We start from the raw sequence: 16552 nt of genomic DNA, 5'->3' as shown, positions 1-16552 counted from the left end.
TTGAAAACTGTCAATAAATTCAGCTCCTTCTCTTCTTACTCCCTCATTCTACCTCTATCAAATGGTCAAATTTTTTATCATGCTGTAGTAACCCATCCTTGCCCCTTCAGGAGTGTCACTGGCAGGCAATGAAGGAAATCCTGCATAATGTAAAACTAAAAGCCACCACTGACCATTGGAAGGGGGCTGACAGCAAATGAAGGATGGGGCACTGTGAAATTAATGGTGCTCAGTTGAACTACATCTAAGTTTTGTTCTGTATTTTATAAGGCTGGGTGTACTCTAGAAACTTTGTGGTACAGTGATGTTACTTAGGGGTGTTAATTTTTGGTGACATTTTATACTGGCAAAGTACATTTGGTAGTATGGCTTATTTCATGTGGGGACCTGGTGTGAGCTATATAGGCCAAAGCACTTCTTTGGTGTTAACTGCACCTCCATTAGAAGGATTTGCCACTGGATCTATTCCATCAAACCTTTTCTCTTGTAGACCTGGCCTTAGACCAAGTCTGACTTCATTCACATAATTGTGTTTAGTGCTGATCTTGAATTGTATCTCATATCAGTTAGAATAATTGGTCCATGAGATTAAGTTGCCTATGCACTCACCACCTGTGATGATTTACGTATGGAAATTTCTTCAACTCATGATTTACTTTTGAACTTATTTCAGAGTAGCAGCCGTGTTAGTCTGTATTCGCAAAAAGCACAGGAGGACTTGTGGCACCTTGGAGACTAACCAATTTATTTGAGCACAAGCTTTCGTGAGCGGCAGCCTGCTGCATTGGGCGCCTGCCGTGGAAATCTGAGAAGAGCTGCTGCTGCTAGCGTTTGAACGAACAAGGCTCTAACTACCTGCAACACAACATGGGTCTCTACAAGCACAAGGTGGGAATCCCAAGCAGGTGTGTTTAGGCAACTCCGATTCCACCTGTATTGTCCATTATATCACATGTTTTAAGTGAGACAGGTGCACCAACTTAAAATGTTCCTCGCAGTATTTAACAGTTGAGCTCAGCCACATCACTGCCTTCTATTACAGTGAAATAATGTACTGGAAAAAATAAGTGGGACGATAACTTATAACTCTCTGTGGGGTGAAAGTACAGGATAAGCTTGATGAATTTTAGGCAGCAGTTGTTCCTATTTCATGTTTTCCTTTTAAAAATACACACGAGGGCAAGATTTAGATTTTTACAGTCGAGGATGCAAACCTCCAGCTGCACAGCAAAGCTCAGTGGACTAGCACTACCCAACTCTTTACTTGAGCTTTCTGGAACTCCATGTACTGTGTGCTTACCAATACTGAGGACCAAACAATCCAACCAGGGATTTCACACAGTTCCCTAACTTAGTAGTGGGGTAAAAACAGCTGCTTTAATATTCTATTTTGTTTATAGATATGTGTTTTATGTAGTGACAAAAGGCAGAGTACTTAACTGCCTCTCCCAGTGCTATTGAGTGGATTAGTAGGAAGAGGTAGTTTAAAGCACCAGCCAGTACTCCACTCGTGTACAACCTTAAGCTCTGATTCTAACAGCAGAGACTAGCTGTAATGTCATTTAAGAGATCTGAACCCCATTTACAAAGGTATGGGGGGGGGCACGCACAGGAGAGGAGAATCATTTCTCCCTTTAGCACATTATTCTAGTCTGGGAAGAAGGGTGAGCTAGGTTTTTTAAAGAAAATCCCCCCTTTTAGAGACCTAGGAGTGTCTAATTTCAAACTAGTGGTATCCCTTGTTAAGGCCTGTACTGCACTGTTCACTAGACAGCTGGTCATAAGCACATCCAGTGCAGTGATCCCTTTTTGAAAATGAGATGGTATGAAAACTTAATAAATCTTAGACAAGTAAATATTTATTGAAATCTTTAAAATCCTAGAGCCTAAATGAAACTTGTGTCAAATTGACATACACAGGCACTACAATTCTCACAAACCCTGTTTTACAATGCATGGGGATAAGAAAGCACAGGAGGGATTTCTGAGCAAACATTACTTTGGGTTAATAGAAGATGCATGGTTCTTAAAGAAACCCTTTCAGCTATAAACAGCAACAGTCAGTGGTTTAGTATCATTGATTAAACTGGGTTGCGTTTGTCAAGAACACATGCAGCTATTTACTCTTCCATCACTTTTTCCTGTTTGAAGTGTAGTTGGACAGTTGACTTTGCCTTACATGCTACATTGTGTCACTTGACAGCTTCTAAACACTGGAAGCAGCTGGAATGGTGTACAGCCCTCTCCACACTTAAGATAGTATTTTCAAATCAAGCTCCATTAGCCTACCTCTGCTGCTACTGCATTCAATGAAAATTTGACCTTTACTTCAATGGGAGAATTTGGCTGAATGCTTTTGAAAACTTCACCCTTCATTTGCACTGGGCCCATCTCCATCAGCTTCATGGACTATTCCTTACAATTTCATGAGGACAGCGCGTTGATTCTTGGTTTTGAAATATTCCACAAAAGCCTGATCTTAACAGACAAACAGCCTGCAACACTGAGTCCTTCATACTGATACTCACACCTCAGAACTTAAGGGCAACACTTCTCAGGTCCAAGCTGTTTTTGGACGACCATAGGGCTGGAAGAAAGTCAATAGCAAGAAATACCATAAGAATTTTACATTCAGAATTAAACTCCCAGGCATGTCATACTCAAGGTGCTGGCCCCTTAGTGGATAAGCTGTAGCTGGTGGTTCTCGTTTTGCAGACAGTACCATGTTCTATTAATGGACAAGACAACAACTTTCATGAAAAGCCACCAGTTACTTGGATAGTCACTCCTCCAAAGAGAACTGGAGTGCCAAGCAATGAGAGGGTGTCAAAGGTTCTCATTACTGCTATGGTAAAGGGATAAGAATGAAAACACTCTGTCCTATCATCTAGAATTAGAAGCCAGCTGGCATAGGACAGGTGTTTTTTTTCCTGGGCATGTAAGAAACTTTCCAAAACCAGTTAGTATTCTGGCAGCAGGAATGCTGCATTTGACAAACAGGATCCTGCTGCTTTTGTAGTTTTTTTGGATTCTTGGGCAGAGACAGGGATGGTGGGAGCAGCACAGTGAAGCACCTGGTGATAGCCACACACTATTGCATGGATTGAGAACTTAGGATATACTTTGAGGCAGTTATGAAAGATCTTGCTTTAAAGACTTATAAAATGATTATCTGCAAAAGACAGGAAACTGGCAACGCCTGAGACATAATACCATAGCAATCTGAACCTTCCCGAGACAGTGACCCCTTTTCATTTGGGAGACCCATTAGAAATGGCAGTGGGGGAGAGGTAGTGAACTTACTCTGCCAGCAGTCACTGCCCCTGAGCAAGGACACTGAGAGCATTTTTAGGTGTGAAACCTTTGCCCACCTCAGGAGCAGCTCTGACTTTTCCTGATGAAGAGGAACTGTGCTCAGAGGCAATTGCTGGTTATTCTCTGCAGCATGCTGACCTCCATTGTCAAACACCATGAACTAGCTGGGAATGGAACGTTAGGGTGGGCAACGTGCATGATTCCATCTGGTCCTGCCAAGGATCCTGCTCCTTACCTTACTGTGATAGCCCCGCTCAGTCATGCGCTTGGCCTCTTGCCACACTAACTCCTCACAGCGTTGCTCTGCCAGTCTTGCTTCTTCCTCCTCCTCTTTCTGGCGCTGTGACTCTTCCTGCTCTTGGAGGCGACGCTCTGTAAGCTGTGTATTTTTAAAGATATGCCCTTGAAGTGAGAGCACAGGTAAACAGACCCAACTAAACAAAGGGTGGGAAAGGTCAGGACTCAAAAGGCTTGAATCAGTGTCAGATCCATCTTAGTTAATTGGATACTTTAGTATTAGGGTGGGAGTTACCTAACTAAGCAGCAGTTACATCTGCTTGCAATGTGTACTCTACCTTTGCTAGCAAAATTGGGAAAGTTTCAGTAGAAAGTTACCGAGAACCTTGTTCTGACACTAAGGAATCTAAGAGCATTTTTCCATGCACTAAAAACTAGCTAAGCAAAGTACATTAGCTAACAGCATCCTGAATGACCTCGGGTGCAGGTTTGATGAAGACCGGGGCTCTACCTGGGACTCCAGCTCTTGTTTGCGAGCTGTTTTTAGTTCCTCCTCTTCCTCTCTCTCTCGGCGAGTCAGCTCTTTTGCCTCCTCAAGCTCCCTAATCAGTTGTTCCCGGTATTTTACACATTCCTCCTGGGCATGTCGATTTAGCTCCACCTTCTCTTGGATCTGACACAGTCTGCCTGCAAGGACCTGTTTGGAATAAGAAGGGGGATGAAGGGAAGAAATAGGGTAAATAGAAAGAAAGGGGCCAGACTCAGAAACCAAACTAAGCAGATCTTTATCTAGACAGTTAAGCCAGTTCTCAGAAAATAACTTGGGCCAACAAAGAAAAGCCCATCCCCTGGCACAGAGGTAACCAGAGGCCTTACTGAGCCTCTACTATGTATTCTATGTAAATTTTACACCAGTATAAAAGTCCCTGTTTTAACCAGGAGAGCACAGTAATCGCTGTAGAGAGGGCACCACCTCATTCATCAGTCTGTCTCTGGCCTTCCTCTCTCTCTCCCATTCTTCTTCTCTTTTTTCCCACACTTGTTTAGCTTCTTCCCTGAAGGAAAGAGAGAGAGGAGAGTTCCTTTCCAGCATTATTGCTTGCAATAAAGAGACAATAACAGAGAAGCCTTCAATACCTTATTTCCTGCAGCCTCTCCAGTTTACATGTGTATGTAAAAAGAAAAGGAGGACTTGTGGCACCTTAGAGACTAACCAATTTATTTGAGCATAAGCTTTCGTGAGCTACAGCTCACTTCATCGGATGCATAATTAAAGTGGAAAATACAGTGAGGAGATTTATATACACACAGACCATGAAAAAATGGCTGTTTATCATACATATTGTAAGGAGAGTGATCACTTAAGATGAGCTATTACCAGCAGGAAAGTGGGGTGGGGGGGGAGAGCCACTGACTTCCTGAGGAAACTACAATGCATCTGTGATCTTCCTGAAAACACCATCCTGGCCACTATGGATGTAGAAGCCCTCTACGCCAACATTCCACACAAAGATGGATACGAGCCGTCAAGAACACTATCCCCGATAATGTCACGGCAAACCTGGTGGGTGAACTTTGTGACTTTGTCCTCACCCATAACTGTTTCACATTTGGGGACAATGTATACCTTCAAATCAGAGGCACTGCTGTGGGTACCCGCATGGCCGCACGGTATGCCAACATTTTTATGGCTGATTTAGAACAACGCTTCCTCAGCTCTCGTCCCCTAATGCCCCTACTCTACTTGTGCTATATTGATGACATCATCATCTGGAGCCATGGAAAAGAAGCCCTTGAGGAATTCCACCATGATTTCAACAATTTCCATCCCATCATCAACCTCAGCCTGGACCAGTCCACACAAGAGATCCACTTCCTAGACACTACGGTGCTAATAAGCGATGGTCACATAAACACCACCCTATACCGGAAACCTACTGACTGCTATTCCTACCTATATACCTCTAGCTTTCATCCAGACCACACCACACGATCCATTGTCTACAGCCAAGCTCTACAATACAACCGCATTTGCTCCAACCCCTCAGACAGAGACAAACGCCTACAAGATCTCTATCAAGCATTTTTACAACTACAATACCCACCTGCTGAAGTGAAGAAACAGATTGACAGAGCCAGAAGAGTACCTAGAAGTCACCTACTACAGGACAGGCCCAACAAAGAAAATAACAGAACGCCACTAGCCGTCACCTTCAGCCCCCAACTAAAACCCCTCCAACGCATTATCAAGGATCTACAACTTATCCTGAAGGACGACCCATCACTCTCACAAATCTTGGGAGACAGGCCAGTCCTTGCCTACAGACAGCCCCCCAACCTGAGGCAAATACTCACCAGCAACCACACACCACAACCACTAACCCAGGAACCTATCCTTGGAACAAAGCCCGTTGCCAACTGTGCCCACATATCTATTCAGGGGACACCATCATAGGGCCTAATCACATCAGCCACACTATCAGAGACTCGTTCACCTGCACATCCACCAATGTGATATATGCCATCATGTGCCAGCAATGCCCCTCTGCCATGTACATTGGTCAAACTGGACAGTCTCTACGTAAAAGAATAAATGGACACAAATCAGATGTCAAGAATTATAACATTCATAAACCAGTCGGAGAACACTTCAATCTCTCTGGTCACTCGATTTCTGATCTAAAAGTGACTATTCAACAAAAAAAACTTAGAAAACAGACTCAGAGAATACTGAATTGGAATTAATTTGCAAATTGGATATAATTTAGGCTTGAATAGAAACTGGGAGTGGTTGAGTCATACAAAGTAAAACTATTTCCCCTTGTTTATTCCTCCCCCCTCGCCTCCCCACTCTTCCTCAGACTTTATTGTTAACTCCTGGAAATGTGCTGGAAGTGGCCCACCTTGATTATCACTTCAAAAGGTTTTCTCTCCCCCCACCCCACTCTCCTGCTAGTAATAGCTCATCTGAAGTGATCACTCTCCTTACAATATGTATGATAAACACCCATTTTTTCCATGGTCTGTGTGTATATAAATCTCCTCACTGTATTTTCCACTTTATGCATCCGATGAAGTGAGCTGTAGCTTACGAAAGCTCATGCTCAAATAAATTGGTTAGTCTCTAAGGTGCCACAAGTACTCCTTTTCTTTTTGCGAATACAGACTAACACAGCTGCTACTCTGAAACATGCGTATGTAGAGAACTGCAAGAAAGAAATTTGTCTGTTCTAAACCTTATGCTCAGAGGTGCTCCTGCTTCCAACAGAGATGGGAAACCAGGGCACTGCCAGAAAATTTAGTTTGCAAAGCTCTTTCGCAACAGCATGTATAGCAAGGAAAGTCCCTATGAAGTATCATACTGACTCCTCTAGCTTTCACTGAGCCAAATTCTGCTCCCACTCACACCCCATGTAAACTTTTTGAAGTCAGTGGGGTTACAGTGGATTCTCTTTCAACCTCCATCTCTCTTGAGAAACAAAAGGAAACACACAACTTTAGAAATCATATAGATGCCACAAAGCCCACTGGCTAGATGATCAAATGCTGGTTTTAAGTTCTTGTCAGAAAAGTCTGACTAGAGTCCTAATGTGGATGGGCAAGGATCAGACTTGTTCACTGTTGCCAATCCATTATTTCTAAAAATACTTGCTCCCTGTTTATTAACTTTAGTACTAGTTGCAATAAGAGAGACTGATTATGGAATCACTCCCATCAAGGAGAAGGAACCAGAAGGTCTTGATGCTTTTCAGCCAAAAGAACTGTGTCCTTTCACCTTAATATCGTTGTGTTATGTCCAACATTGTGATTGGATGGCTAAACCATTCAACATAAAAGATGGAAAGTAGAAAAGGACCTAAAATCCACCCCTACTTCTGTTACACAGGACTCTGTGTAATCAGCCTTTCCTTCTAAAACTGCAAGACTAACTAGGAAGCCAGGAAGAAGATGGCTTCAAGTTGTCCCTTCCTCGCCTGTGTGTATCAACAAAGTAACATTTACAGAGTTCTACCAACCTAGAAAAAAGGATGTTTTTAAAGGGAAGCATTCATCACATTTAAACTCTCTCCAGCAACCTACAGGAGGCTTGTCAGATTCACCTGAAAATGGTCTCCAGTTCTGCCTCTCGTGCCTTTTCTAACTGGAGCTGCTCCTCAATTACATGTTTCATCCAGGCAGCATCTGCAGCAGCCCGCTCCCGTCTAGCGGAGTGGAGGCGTTGGTCCTCATCTTCCTTCTCTAGAAGGGCTAATAGTATTTGTCTGTCCATCTCCTAGAGAAAAGCCAGAAAAGTCACACACACACACAGCAGGTTTTCAAACCAGGCTGCAAGTAAGTTCTCAATGTGCACAAACATGCTAATGTCAAGACTAATCATGGACTGGAAGCACATAACAGATCCTCAGCACCATTCCTAATTTCCTCTTGCCCTAATGCCACCAGGGGGAGATGGAAGAAGCTTGGTAAGGCTCTGGACAGACGAGATATGCAAACAAAGTAATCAACATGCAGAAGCAGCAGTTTCTAGTGCAAGAAGAGTGTACTACATAGAACAGTTAAGTGATCTCTGGTCTTGTCTTACCAGCTCCTGTTGTATCTGCTGTGCACGTCTCTTTAGTTGGGCATTATACTGATGTCTCAAAAAGCGACTAGGAAAAAAAAAAAGAGGATACAAAACCAGACTAGCTCCAAAGTCCCATGTTCTTATTTAGCAACATTCAGAAAAGCGAACCATGACTAGTACCATCTATAAGCATTGGTAGGGGGAACAGTTCTTACTGCGTTAGGAAAAAAAATTGCACTATGTCTATTTAAAGTGCTAGCCCATCCACTGCTCTGGATTTTCCAGATATACAATATTAAGTAAATATACAGCCCACAGTAACACTGACAATATCCCCACATACAGTAGGTACTACCATGGACACAGGAATGGCTTTCTCCCAACACCCACAGCACTGAACTATACCATATCATACCCAAGCTCCAGCTTCTTCCTGCATGCTTCCATTTGCTTCCTCTCTTCTTCCAGCTCCTCCAGCTCCCATTGCTGTTTTAGTAAATTCTCTTGCTCTTTCTTCAGTTTTGTTGCCTGTTATAAAAGGAATAGCGTTTCAGGGAGCTACAGCCTCCAGCTTCCCCATCCATTCTCAGATTCTTTATAGTTGTTGCAGGAGGGCAAAAGCAGCACAGAGAACCAGTTACACAGCACAATCTTTCATTTTCTCATCAGTACTAGAGTAACATCTGCAATTCTCTATATCCAGCACTACCATTAGAACAGGGTACATTTTTCAGGATGTACTCTCCAATATAACAACCATGCCCATTGAGTCAGAAGCTGCTTCAATGACTGGTTGGTTCTCGCTGACAGAGAAGCAGTAGCCATAAAGCCTGATCCTGAGGGTTCCAGTGGGAAATAAGGAGAAGGGAAGAAGATAAAATCCTCCCTGATCTGGAAGTGTTCTCAGGTATTGGCAGCTGGCAGCATGAAACACTTTGAGACAAATTCCTTCCAGCAGGAGGCTGGCACCCCACCTCAGAATTGAACCTCTGTACCTGTGGTTGTGGCATGTTTTACTGCCAGCAGTGGGATGAGTTCTAAAAAAAACTAGACTCCTTTTCAAGCAGTTTCTTTTTGGGTATGGTAAAGATCCCACACTAATTTCACTCTTGCCTTAGTGTGTTAGAATATTGGAGACATAACTAGGAACTCCTGTTGGAAAAAAGCCTTCAGGCTGCAAGCTACCAGGCTTGGTGAGGTTCCTAAAACAACCCTCCTTTCTCTGAGGCAACAAATGAAATTGGGGTGCTCAAATACTAGGGAGGAACACATGAAGGCCCAGGGCTAAATCTCACTGAAAAGTACCAAGACACAGGTAGAAAGTAAGGAGTCATTGCTAGCAGAAGCCACGTCACATCCAGTTAGAACGACTGGCCCTGCTGCTTCACCTCAGTATTGAGAAACAGATTCAGCCAGAATCATAACACTGGCCTGACCTCTCCCTTCTAAGATTCCATTAGAGTGGGTTCAGAACCAACTCACTGCTCTGGTATCTCCCACCTGGACTGGAGGCTAGCAAGTGCACTCTGCTTCAGATGAGGGGAAACTAACTAGTTACCTCCATCTCCCGGAACTTCAGTTCTTCCATTTGTTGCAGTAACACCTCAGCTCGTTTCTTCTCTTCCAGCTGCCTCCTTTCTTTCTCTTGTTTCAGTCTTTCCAGTGCTTCTCTTCGGGCAATTTCATATTCATTTTCATACCGTCTTTTTTCTTCTCTTTCAGTTGCTTCTTGCTGATTGAGCCCAAACAAAACATTTTAACGTAATAACTGTAAATCAATACCAAATCACATGTATTTCAACTAATAGGGTGTTCTATATATACAAATATTCTAACATTTTAAAAGTCTGGGTTATCAGTCACTTCAGACTGTGTTTAGACTTTATGAAATGCTTGTAGGACGCTGCATGTACACCAGACACTCGCTGGAACGCGGGGTTCAGGATCCATGTGGGGACCGTATTACCATGGATCCCAATATTTAAATTTGGGATCCATCGCCGCGACCACGCTATATGCGAATCTGCACTATAGCGATGTGCGCTCTGGTGAGGGTCCGCTGTATTCAGCTTATGTCGATACCCCATGTTAGAAGGTCAGCTTTAAGAGTGTGCTCTGTAACTACAAAAGTGTTTGCTCTACAACTGTAAACCCCCGCAATCTGAAGAGAAGCATTAACAAGTGTGAAATACCAATATACTGAAAAAGGTGTCCTCTGCCCAACAGAAGACCCATTGATGCCAGAGAAACCACTGGACATCAGTGGACAAAATACTTTGTTGATTACTCCCCCCACACCCATCAAGAGGAGACATGCAACAGTTGTTGAACTTTGGGGGATGGGAATAAAAATCCGCATCAAGAATAATTTGTTATCCCTATGCTGGTTGGACTTCAGGGAGAAGGCAAAACTTCGGAGCATAAGCAAGAGATCCCCCACTGTTTAGCTGGGTAAGCCCTAAAGGACATACGGAACCTGCACATTACAGCAGGGTTTATTACTTTTTGGAACCTAAGATTATAACTCATTTGTGTGTGTATGTTTACCTACTCTAACCTAATAACTCTTATTTCCTTTTCTTAGTTAGTAAACCTTTAGTTTATAATAGGATTGGCTACAAGCATTGTCTAAGGTACAATTGACCTGGGGTGACTGGGAGTAACCTGAATATTATTGTGATTTTTTTGGTGTAAGGGTCTATCTATCACAGTGGCAAGATAAACCAGAGTGCCCAAAGGGACCACCTGTGACTCTATGTTAAGGCTGTTATAGCCCCTGAGGAGTTCACACTTGATACTTGGTTGGTGAAATCTAATTATAGAACATACAAACAATGGCACAAATTCCAAATTGGCTGTAACAGTCTGCCCTGAAGTTGGCACCCATGTCCGTGAGCCACTCCAGGAAGCTTGACAATCTGTACTTTCACTGCCAACATAGCTATCTCCTGTAGGCTGCCTTCAAACTAACCAAAGAGTTAAATAAGACCTTGCATATTTTGATATCTGAAACTGCTAAGTTTGCCAAAGTTTAGTTTGTGGTGCAGGAACAAGTTCTTGAAGAGGTTCTCACATAGGTCCTGCATTTAGGTCTCTTAGGTTGGAACAGTGCCCTTGGTGCCACAGCAAGTCATGCAATTTATTTAGTCTACGAAGCAATGCCCCTGATTTTATATTATCAAGCAAACAAACCAGAAATAAAGCCAGAAAGGAGATTTATATACTTGCCTGAGAGAGAAGTTGAGGCAGAATTAAATTGCTAGATCCCATCTTCATGGGAAACAGTGAGGCACCACTATACATTCACTCACAACTGAGTAGAAGAAAGTATTTGGCAGTCCCTTCCACCTCTGACAACACTAACATCTATGTGCAGGAGGTGGAAGGCTAAGTCTCTACAGAAAGAAGGTTTCTGGGGGGAGGGGAGGGGAGAAGTCAGATAAAATGAACATTCCTCTCCCCCACCCCAAAAAAACCAAAATAGTATCTGCTCTTACACTTCAGCACTCTTTCCACAGCTAAGAGGTATCAGTATGACTTAGAGTGGTGGTTCTCAAACTGTGGGTCGGGACCCCAAAGTGGGTTGCGACTCCGTTCTAATGGGGTCATTAGGGCTGCCATTAGATTTGCTGGGGCCCAGAGCCTGAGCCCCACCACCTGCAGCCAAAGCCTGAGCCCTAGGTGGCGGGGCTCAGGCTACAGGCCCCCCTCCTAGGGTCTCCCAGTAATTTTTGTTGTCAGAAGGGGGTCATGGTGCAATGAAGTTTTAGAAACCCTGACTTAGAGCAATCCTAGCATACCTGCTTCTTTTCTGTTAGCTGATCGCCCCAAACGTCTATCACATGCTTCTTGTGGAGCTCTGACTCAATCTGAAGAAGAGAACAGAGATAATCGCAAAATGGTCTCCCATTCTGTACCATGGAAACAGGCTCTAAGAATCTATTATGTGGATTGTTATAGGTCTGCAGACAGGGAGAAATAACTAACTAGTAAGCATTGCATTCCCAGACAACTGTCTGTTCTGGGGTAGCCCACAGTATAGCAGCAGAATCCCCTGAGCTTGGCTGTCTTAGGGAGATTCTCAGCCTTCAGAAGAGGAGACTAAATGACCACCTCTCTCAGTTGAGATACTCATGAACCTCTTTGGCCAAGGAAGATTAGATGGGGCTCTGTGGAGCCTACTAATACACCGCTACCTAAGCCATAGAGGTCACTGCTAAGGATCAGTTTGCAGTATGGAACACTGAGCAGCAGAATTCCTTCCAGCAAATTTGCCCACCACCCCAGAAGTGAGCCTTTATACCAGTGGTTGTGACATGTTTTACAGCCAGCAGTGGGATGCTCTTTCTGCCAAGAGCTGAACATGCAATTGGTACAGCATTCCTCAGCCCCTGCTAGCCCTTGGACTCATGTAGCAATTCCAATCACAGGACTAGTTGGGAATAATCACAAATGTTAAAGACTATAGCAATAAGCAGGCAGAGTGGAGGGCCAGCAGAACAAAGGCTAAGAAAGCACTTAGTACAGAATACAATTTTCAAAAATATCTAAGTCCCTTTGGAAGTTCAGTCCCATTGACTTCTAAAGGGACTTAGATGCTTTTGAAAACTGTATCTGGTAAGCCTATAGTACAAGGCAAAAGCCGAGTATCTGAGAATATTGCTGTCTAGTTTCTTGCATTGGCACCAACCTCACCTCACAAGGAGGTGCTTCTACTGTAGTGTTTGCATTTGAGGGTCTGCAGAGTCAGTAATGGAATAAAAAGGTTTCTGATTATTTGGAAGAACACATGCCTGTGGAGTGATGATACAGAACTCTTAAGTAGTTGAACCATTTTTCTTATCTTGACATCTGTTACTTAATTTTTAAAAATCTAAAACCTGATTTAGTACACACAAAACATTAGTGAAGGGATCCCAGTAATTATCACCTCTCGGAGTTTGGTATTGTTCTTCTTCCAGTGTTCATACAGCAGCTCTTCAGCAACCTATCAACAAAACACGAGAGTCAGACCACATCAGAGTAGATCAAAATGTTAATAAATATTACAATCTCCCAAAACATCAGTTTAGTGCTGTATTTCCCAACCCTGATCATACTTGACAATCCCTCCAGACAGCTAGTGAACACATCTTTGGAATGTTACTAAATCAAAGGGATTGGCCATCCTATCAGCATGTCAGGAACATATACTATTGTAATTATATGGAGGGGAGGGGAATTACTCTTATTAAGGCTTAATCCTCCAATAAGATTGAGCCAACTGGAGACTCAATCCTCCAATTCTAAACCCCAGAATTTTTAGACAGACATATTACTGGATAGAATTATAGGGCATCTCTTCTCCAGGAAGCTCTCCAAATGCTTTGCAAACTGTCTATTTAAGGACTGACTCACCCACCAGTGACATGCAGCCAATTCATGATTCAGTTTGGCAGCCAACCATGGAAGTAGCAACACGAGGGAAAGTGAAGAATGACTTCCCCGGTTAAAACTGCTGCAGCAATATAAACAGGCTGAGTGTAATAGTCAGGATCTCAGGGATAGCACCCCAGCTCTTACAGAAAGCGCTGAGGGCCCTTCAATAGCAAGAAGTCAAGATTAGTTGTTCCTCTCATGTTGTTTGACACTCTGTTAACCAAGCCCAAAACAGGTATTTAGAAATCACGAGTTCCCTTTCCTGCAGGACGCAGACACAGGGGACATATATTTCTCTAATCAAGTTTTAAATCAAAGAGAGACTTACCCTTAGCCCCAGGTGTGAGAGGGACAGAAGGGCACCCCAGCTCAGCCCACACACACCCCTCAGACCGCTTCTCACAAGCTACCTTTTTCCGGCGCTCTTCTTTGGCAGATTTCAAATCTTCACCTCTCTCTCTGATCTTGCTCAGCTCGGACTCCTTGTTCAGCCTCAGCTCCCCGAGTTCTGCTGCCAGCAATTCTCGCTCCTCGTACAAAAGTTTCCTAAGTTGTTCTCGTCTCTGCTCCAAGCTAAGTTTTTTTTCCTCTTTCATTTTCTCACCGTGATATGCGTTCATGCTACCAAAGACACATAACGGGAGGGAGGATTAAGCATCAGGCTGGCCCAGAGTAAGATCGCCTGCGAGACACAGGGCAGTCTCAAGACACAGACCGCATGCTCATAGAATCATAGAATATCAGGGTTGGAAGGGACCTCAGGAGGTCATCTAGTCCAACCCCCTGCTCAAAGCAGGACCAACACCAACTAAATCATCCCAGCCAGGGCTTTGTCAAGCCTGACCTTAAAAATATCTAAGGAAGGAGATTCCACCACCTCCCTAGGCAACGCATTCCAGTGTTTCACCGCCCTCCTAGTGAAACAGTTTGTCCTAATATCCAACCTAAATCTCCCCCACTGCAACTTGAGACCATTACTCCTCGTTCTGTCATCTGCTACCATTGAGAACAGTCTAGAGCCATCCTCTTTGGAACCCCCTTTCAGGTAGTTGAAAGCAGCTATCAAATCCCCCCTCATTCTTCTCTTCTGCAGACTAAACAATCCCAGCTCCCTCAGCCTCTCCTCATAACTCATGTGTTCCAGTCCCCTCATCAATTTTGTTGCCCTCCGCGGGACTCCTTCCAATTTATCCACATCCTTCTTGTAGTGGGGGGCCCAAAACTGGACACAGTACTCCAGAGGAGGCCTCACCAGTGTCGAAGCGAGGGGGACGATCACGTCCCTCGATCTGCTGGCCGTGCCCCTACGTATACACCCCAAAATGCCACTGGCCGCCTTGGCAACAAGGGCACGCTGCTGACTCCTGTCTGCTGCCCCAGAGCCCCTCTCAGCTCACCGGACTGAGGGCAACGCGGGACCTCCCGTGTCCGCGGCCTCCCACGCAAGCCGCACGCACCGGCCCTTCCGCCCCGGGCCCACGGCGGCCGGCGCCGCCCCACGGCCGGGCACAGCAGCCGGCGTGGCGCGGGGGAGCCCCGGCGGCCCCCGGGCTCTTACCTCCGCTGATAGGACCGGCGCGAGCTCCACTGGCTCTGCTTGGCGCTGCAGACCCCGGACTGCTGGAAATAGCGGCTGTTGCGCTCCCACTGCTGCCGCCAGCGGGCCTCCTGCTCCCGCTGCCGCACGAGCTGCTTCTCCAGGGCTCTGCTGCGGCTGGGCCAGGCGGGCCGCGCGGGCAAGGCCATCTGCACAGCCCGAGCACAGGCGAGAGTCAGCGCCCCGGCCCGGCAATGCCCGGGGAGGCCCCGCGCCAGGCAGGGGCCAGCCCCCGGGGGAACCCGCCCCGCGCTCGTGCCCCCGGGCGGCCCCAAAGTGGCCGCTACCGGGGCGGGGGGGGGGGGACTCACCGCGAGCGGCGGCCGCCGGGGAACAGTAACGGCTTCAGCACGTCCGGCCTCCGCCGCGCAGCACCATGGCAACGCTTCCGGGCGGGGCTACGGGCGCCTTCGAGGGACACGCTGTCCCTCAGCGCGCGACCAGGCGAGACCGACCCTTCCCCCCGCTGCTCCAGCTCAGCCTCGACTTCGGCCTCGCCCCCGCCCCGCCCCGCCCCGCCCCCTCGTGTGCGCGCGGGCGGTTTCCCCAGCCGACCTGTGCAAACTTCCTTCGCCCCAGTGTGTGAACGCACACATTCCTGCTCACACGCGTTTGCACGCACACATTCCCGCCCACGCCCTTTGTGCTCACACGCGTTTGCGCGCACACATTCCCGCCCACGCCCTTTGTGCTCACACGCGTTTGCGCGCACACATTCCCGCCCACGCCCTTTGTGCTCACACGCGTTTGCACGCACACATTCCCGCCCACGCCCTTTGTGCTCACACGCGTTTGCACGCACACATTCCCGCCCACGCCCTTTGTGCTCACACGCGTTTGCACGCACACATTCCCGCCCACGCCCTTTGTGCTCACACGCGTTTGCGCGCACACATTCCCGCCCACGCCCTTTGTGCTCGCACGCGTTTGCACGCACACATTCCCACCCACGCCCTTTGTGCTCACACATGCACACAGGTGCGCTGTTTGCACATGCATGCGGACCATTTGCACCTACAGTCATGTTCACCTTGCGCACATATTTTCATTTTGGACAACAAACACATTTGGAAATCTGGCCCTTTATTGTTTATCAAGCCCTGCCAGAGATTCCCAGGAACGTGAAGGACTCGCTGACCTGTCACTATTACTTGTATTTGTAAAGTCCCTGCTTGGTGCTGGACTCTGTACTAGACACAGAAGAAGACATCATCCCTCCCAGGAGCTTATACTAAGTGGATGGATGGTGATCAGACACAGTAAGCCCTACCATGAGCCACAGACAATGCCGTTTACTAGTGCTGCTGGCTTTTTACATATATTTCCCTGTGTTGGATTGGGTGGCAGCATTTTGTCCAGTGTGGGATAAGCACTTACATGGGCATTGCAGAAGGAGTGGCTTACTTTAAATGGCAAATCGA

General features: G+C 45.9%; 1 protein-coding gene across 1 annotated transcript; it reads right to left on the bottom strand.

Annotated features, from left to right (window-relative positions):
• Nucleotides 1–1837: 1837 nt before the first annotated feature.
• Nucleotides 1838–15596, bottom strand: TCHP (trichoplein keratin filament binding). The gene is made up of 13 exons (XM_084649359.1): nt 15443–15596; nt 15093–15280; nt 13945–14155; nt 13047–13103; nt 11917–11985; nt 9675–9848; nt 8532–8644; nt 8135–8201; nt 7653–7825; nt 4526–4607; nt 4064–4249; nt 3551–3694; nt 1838–2587 (listed from the first exon to the last, which is right to left on the bottom strand). Exons 2-13 carry the CDS (start codon nt 15278–15280, stop codon nt 2555–2557), a joined length of 1497 nt encoding a protein of 498 aa, XP_084505485.1. The 5' UTR covers nt 15443–15596; the 3' UTR covers nt 1838–2554.
• Between the last annotated feature and the right edge of the window lie 956 nt (nt 15597–16552).

The sequence above is a fragment of the Lepidochelys olivacea genome (assembly GCF_965140295.1).
Source record: "Lepidochelys olivacea isolate rLepOli2 genome assembly, chromosome: 15".
Classification (NCBI taxonomy): Eukaryota; Metazoa; Chordata; order Testudines; family Cheloniidae; genus Lepidochelys; species Lepidochelys olivacea.
This window is presented reverse-complemented; position numbering and strand designations above follow the sequence as displayed.

What these genes read in the sequence shown, in the direction of transcription:
- TCHP (XM_084649359.1), bottom strand. Translation starts at nt 15,280, where the DNA reads ATGGCCTTGCCCGCGCGGCCCGCCTGGCCCAGCCGCAGCAGAGCCCTG. An exon ending in GAACTGGAGACCATTTTCAG is followed by an intron (nt 4,608 to 7,652) that starts GTGAATCTGACA and finishes TCTTTCCTTCAG; the next exon opens with GGAAGAAGCTAAACAAGTGT. An exon ending in GAGACAGACTGATGAATGAG is followed by an intron (nt 4,250 to 4,525) that starts GTGGTGCCCTCT and finishes TATTCCAAACAG; the next exon opens with GTCCTTGCAGGCAGACTGTG.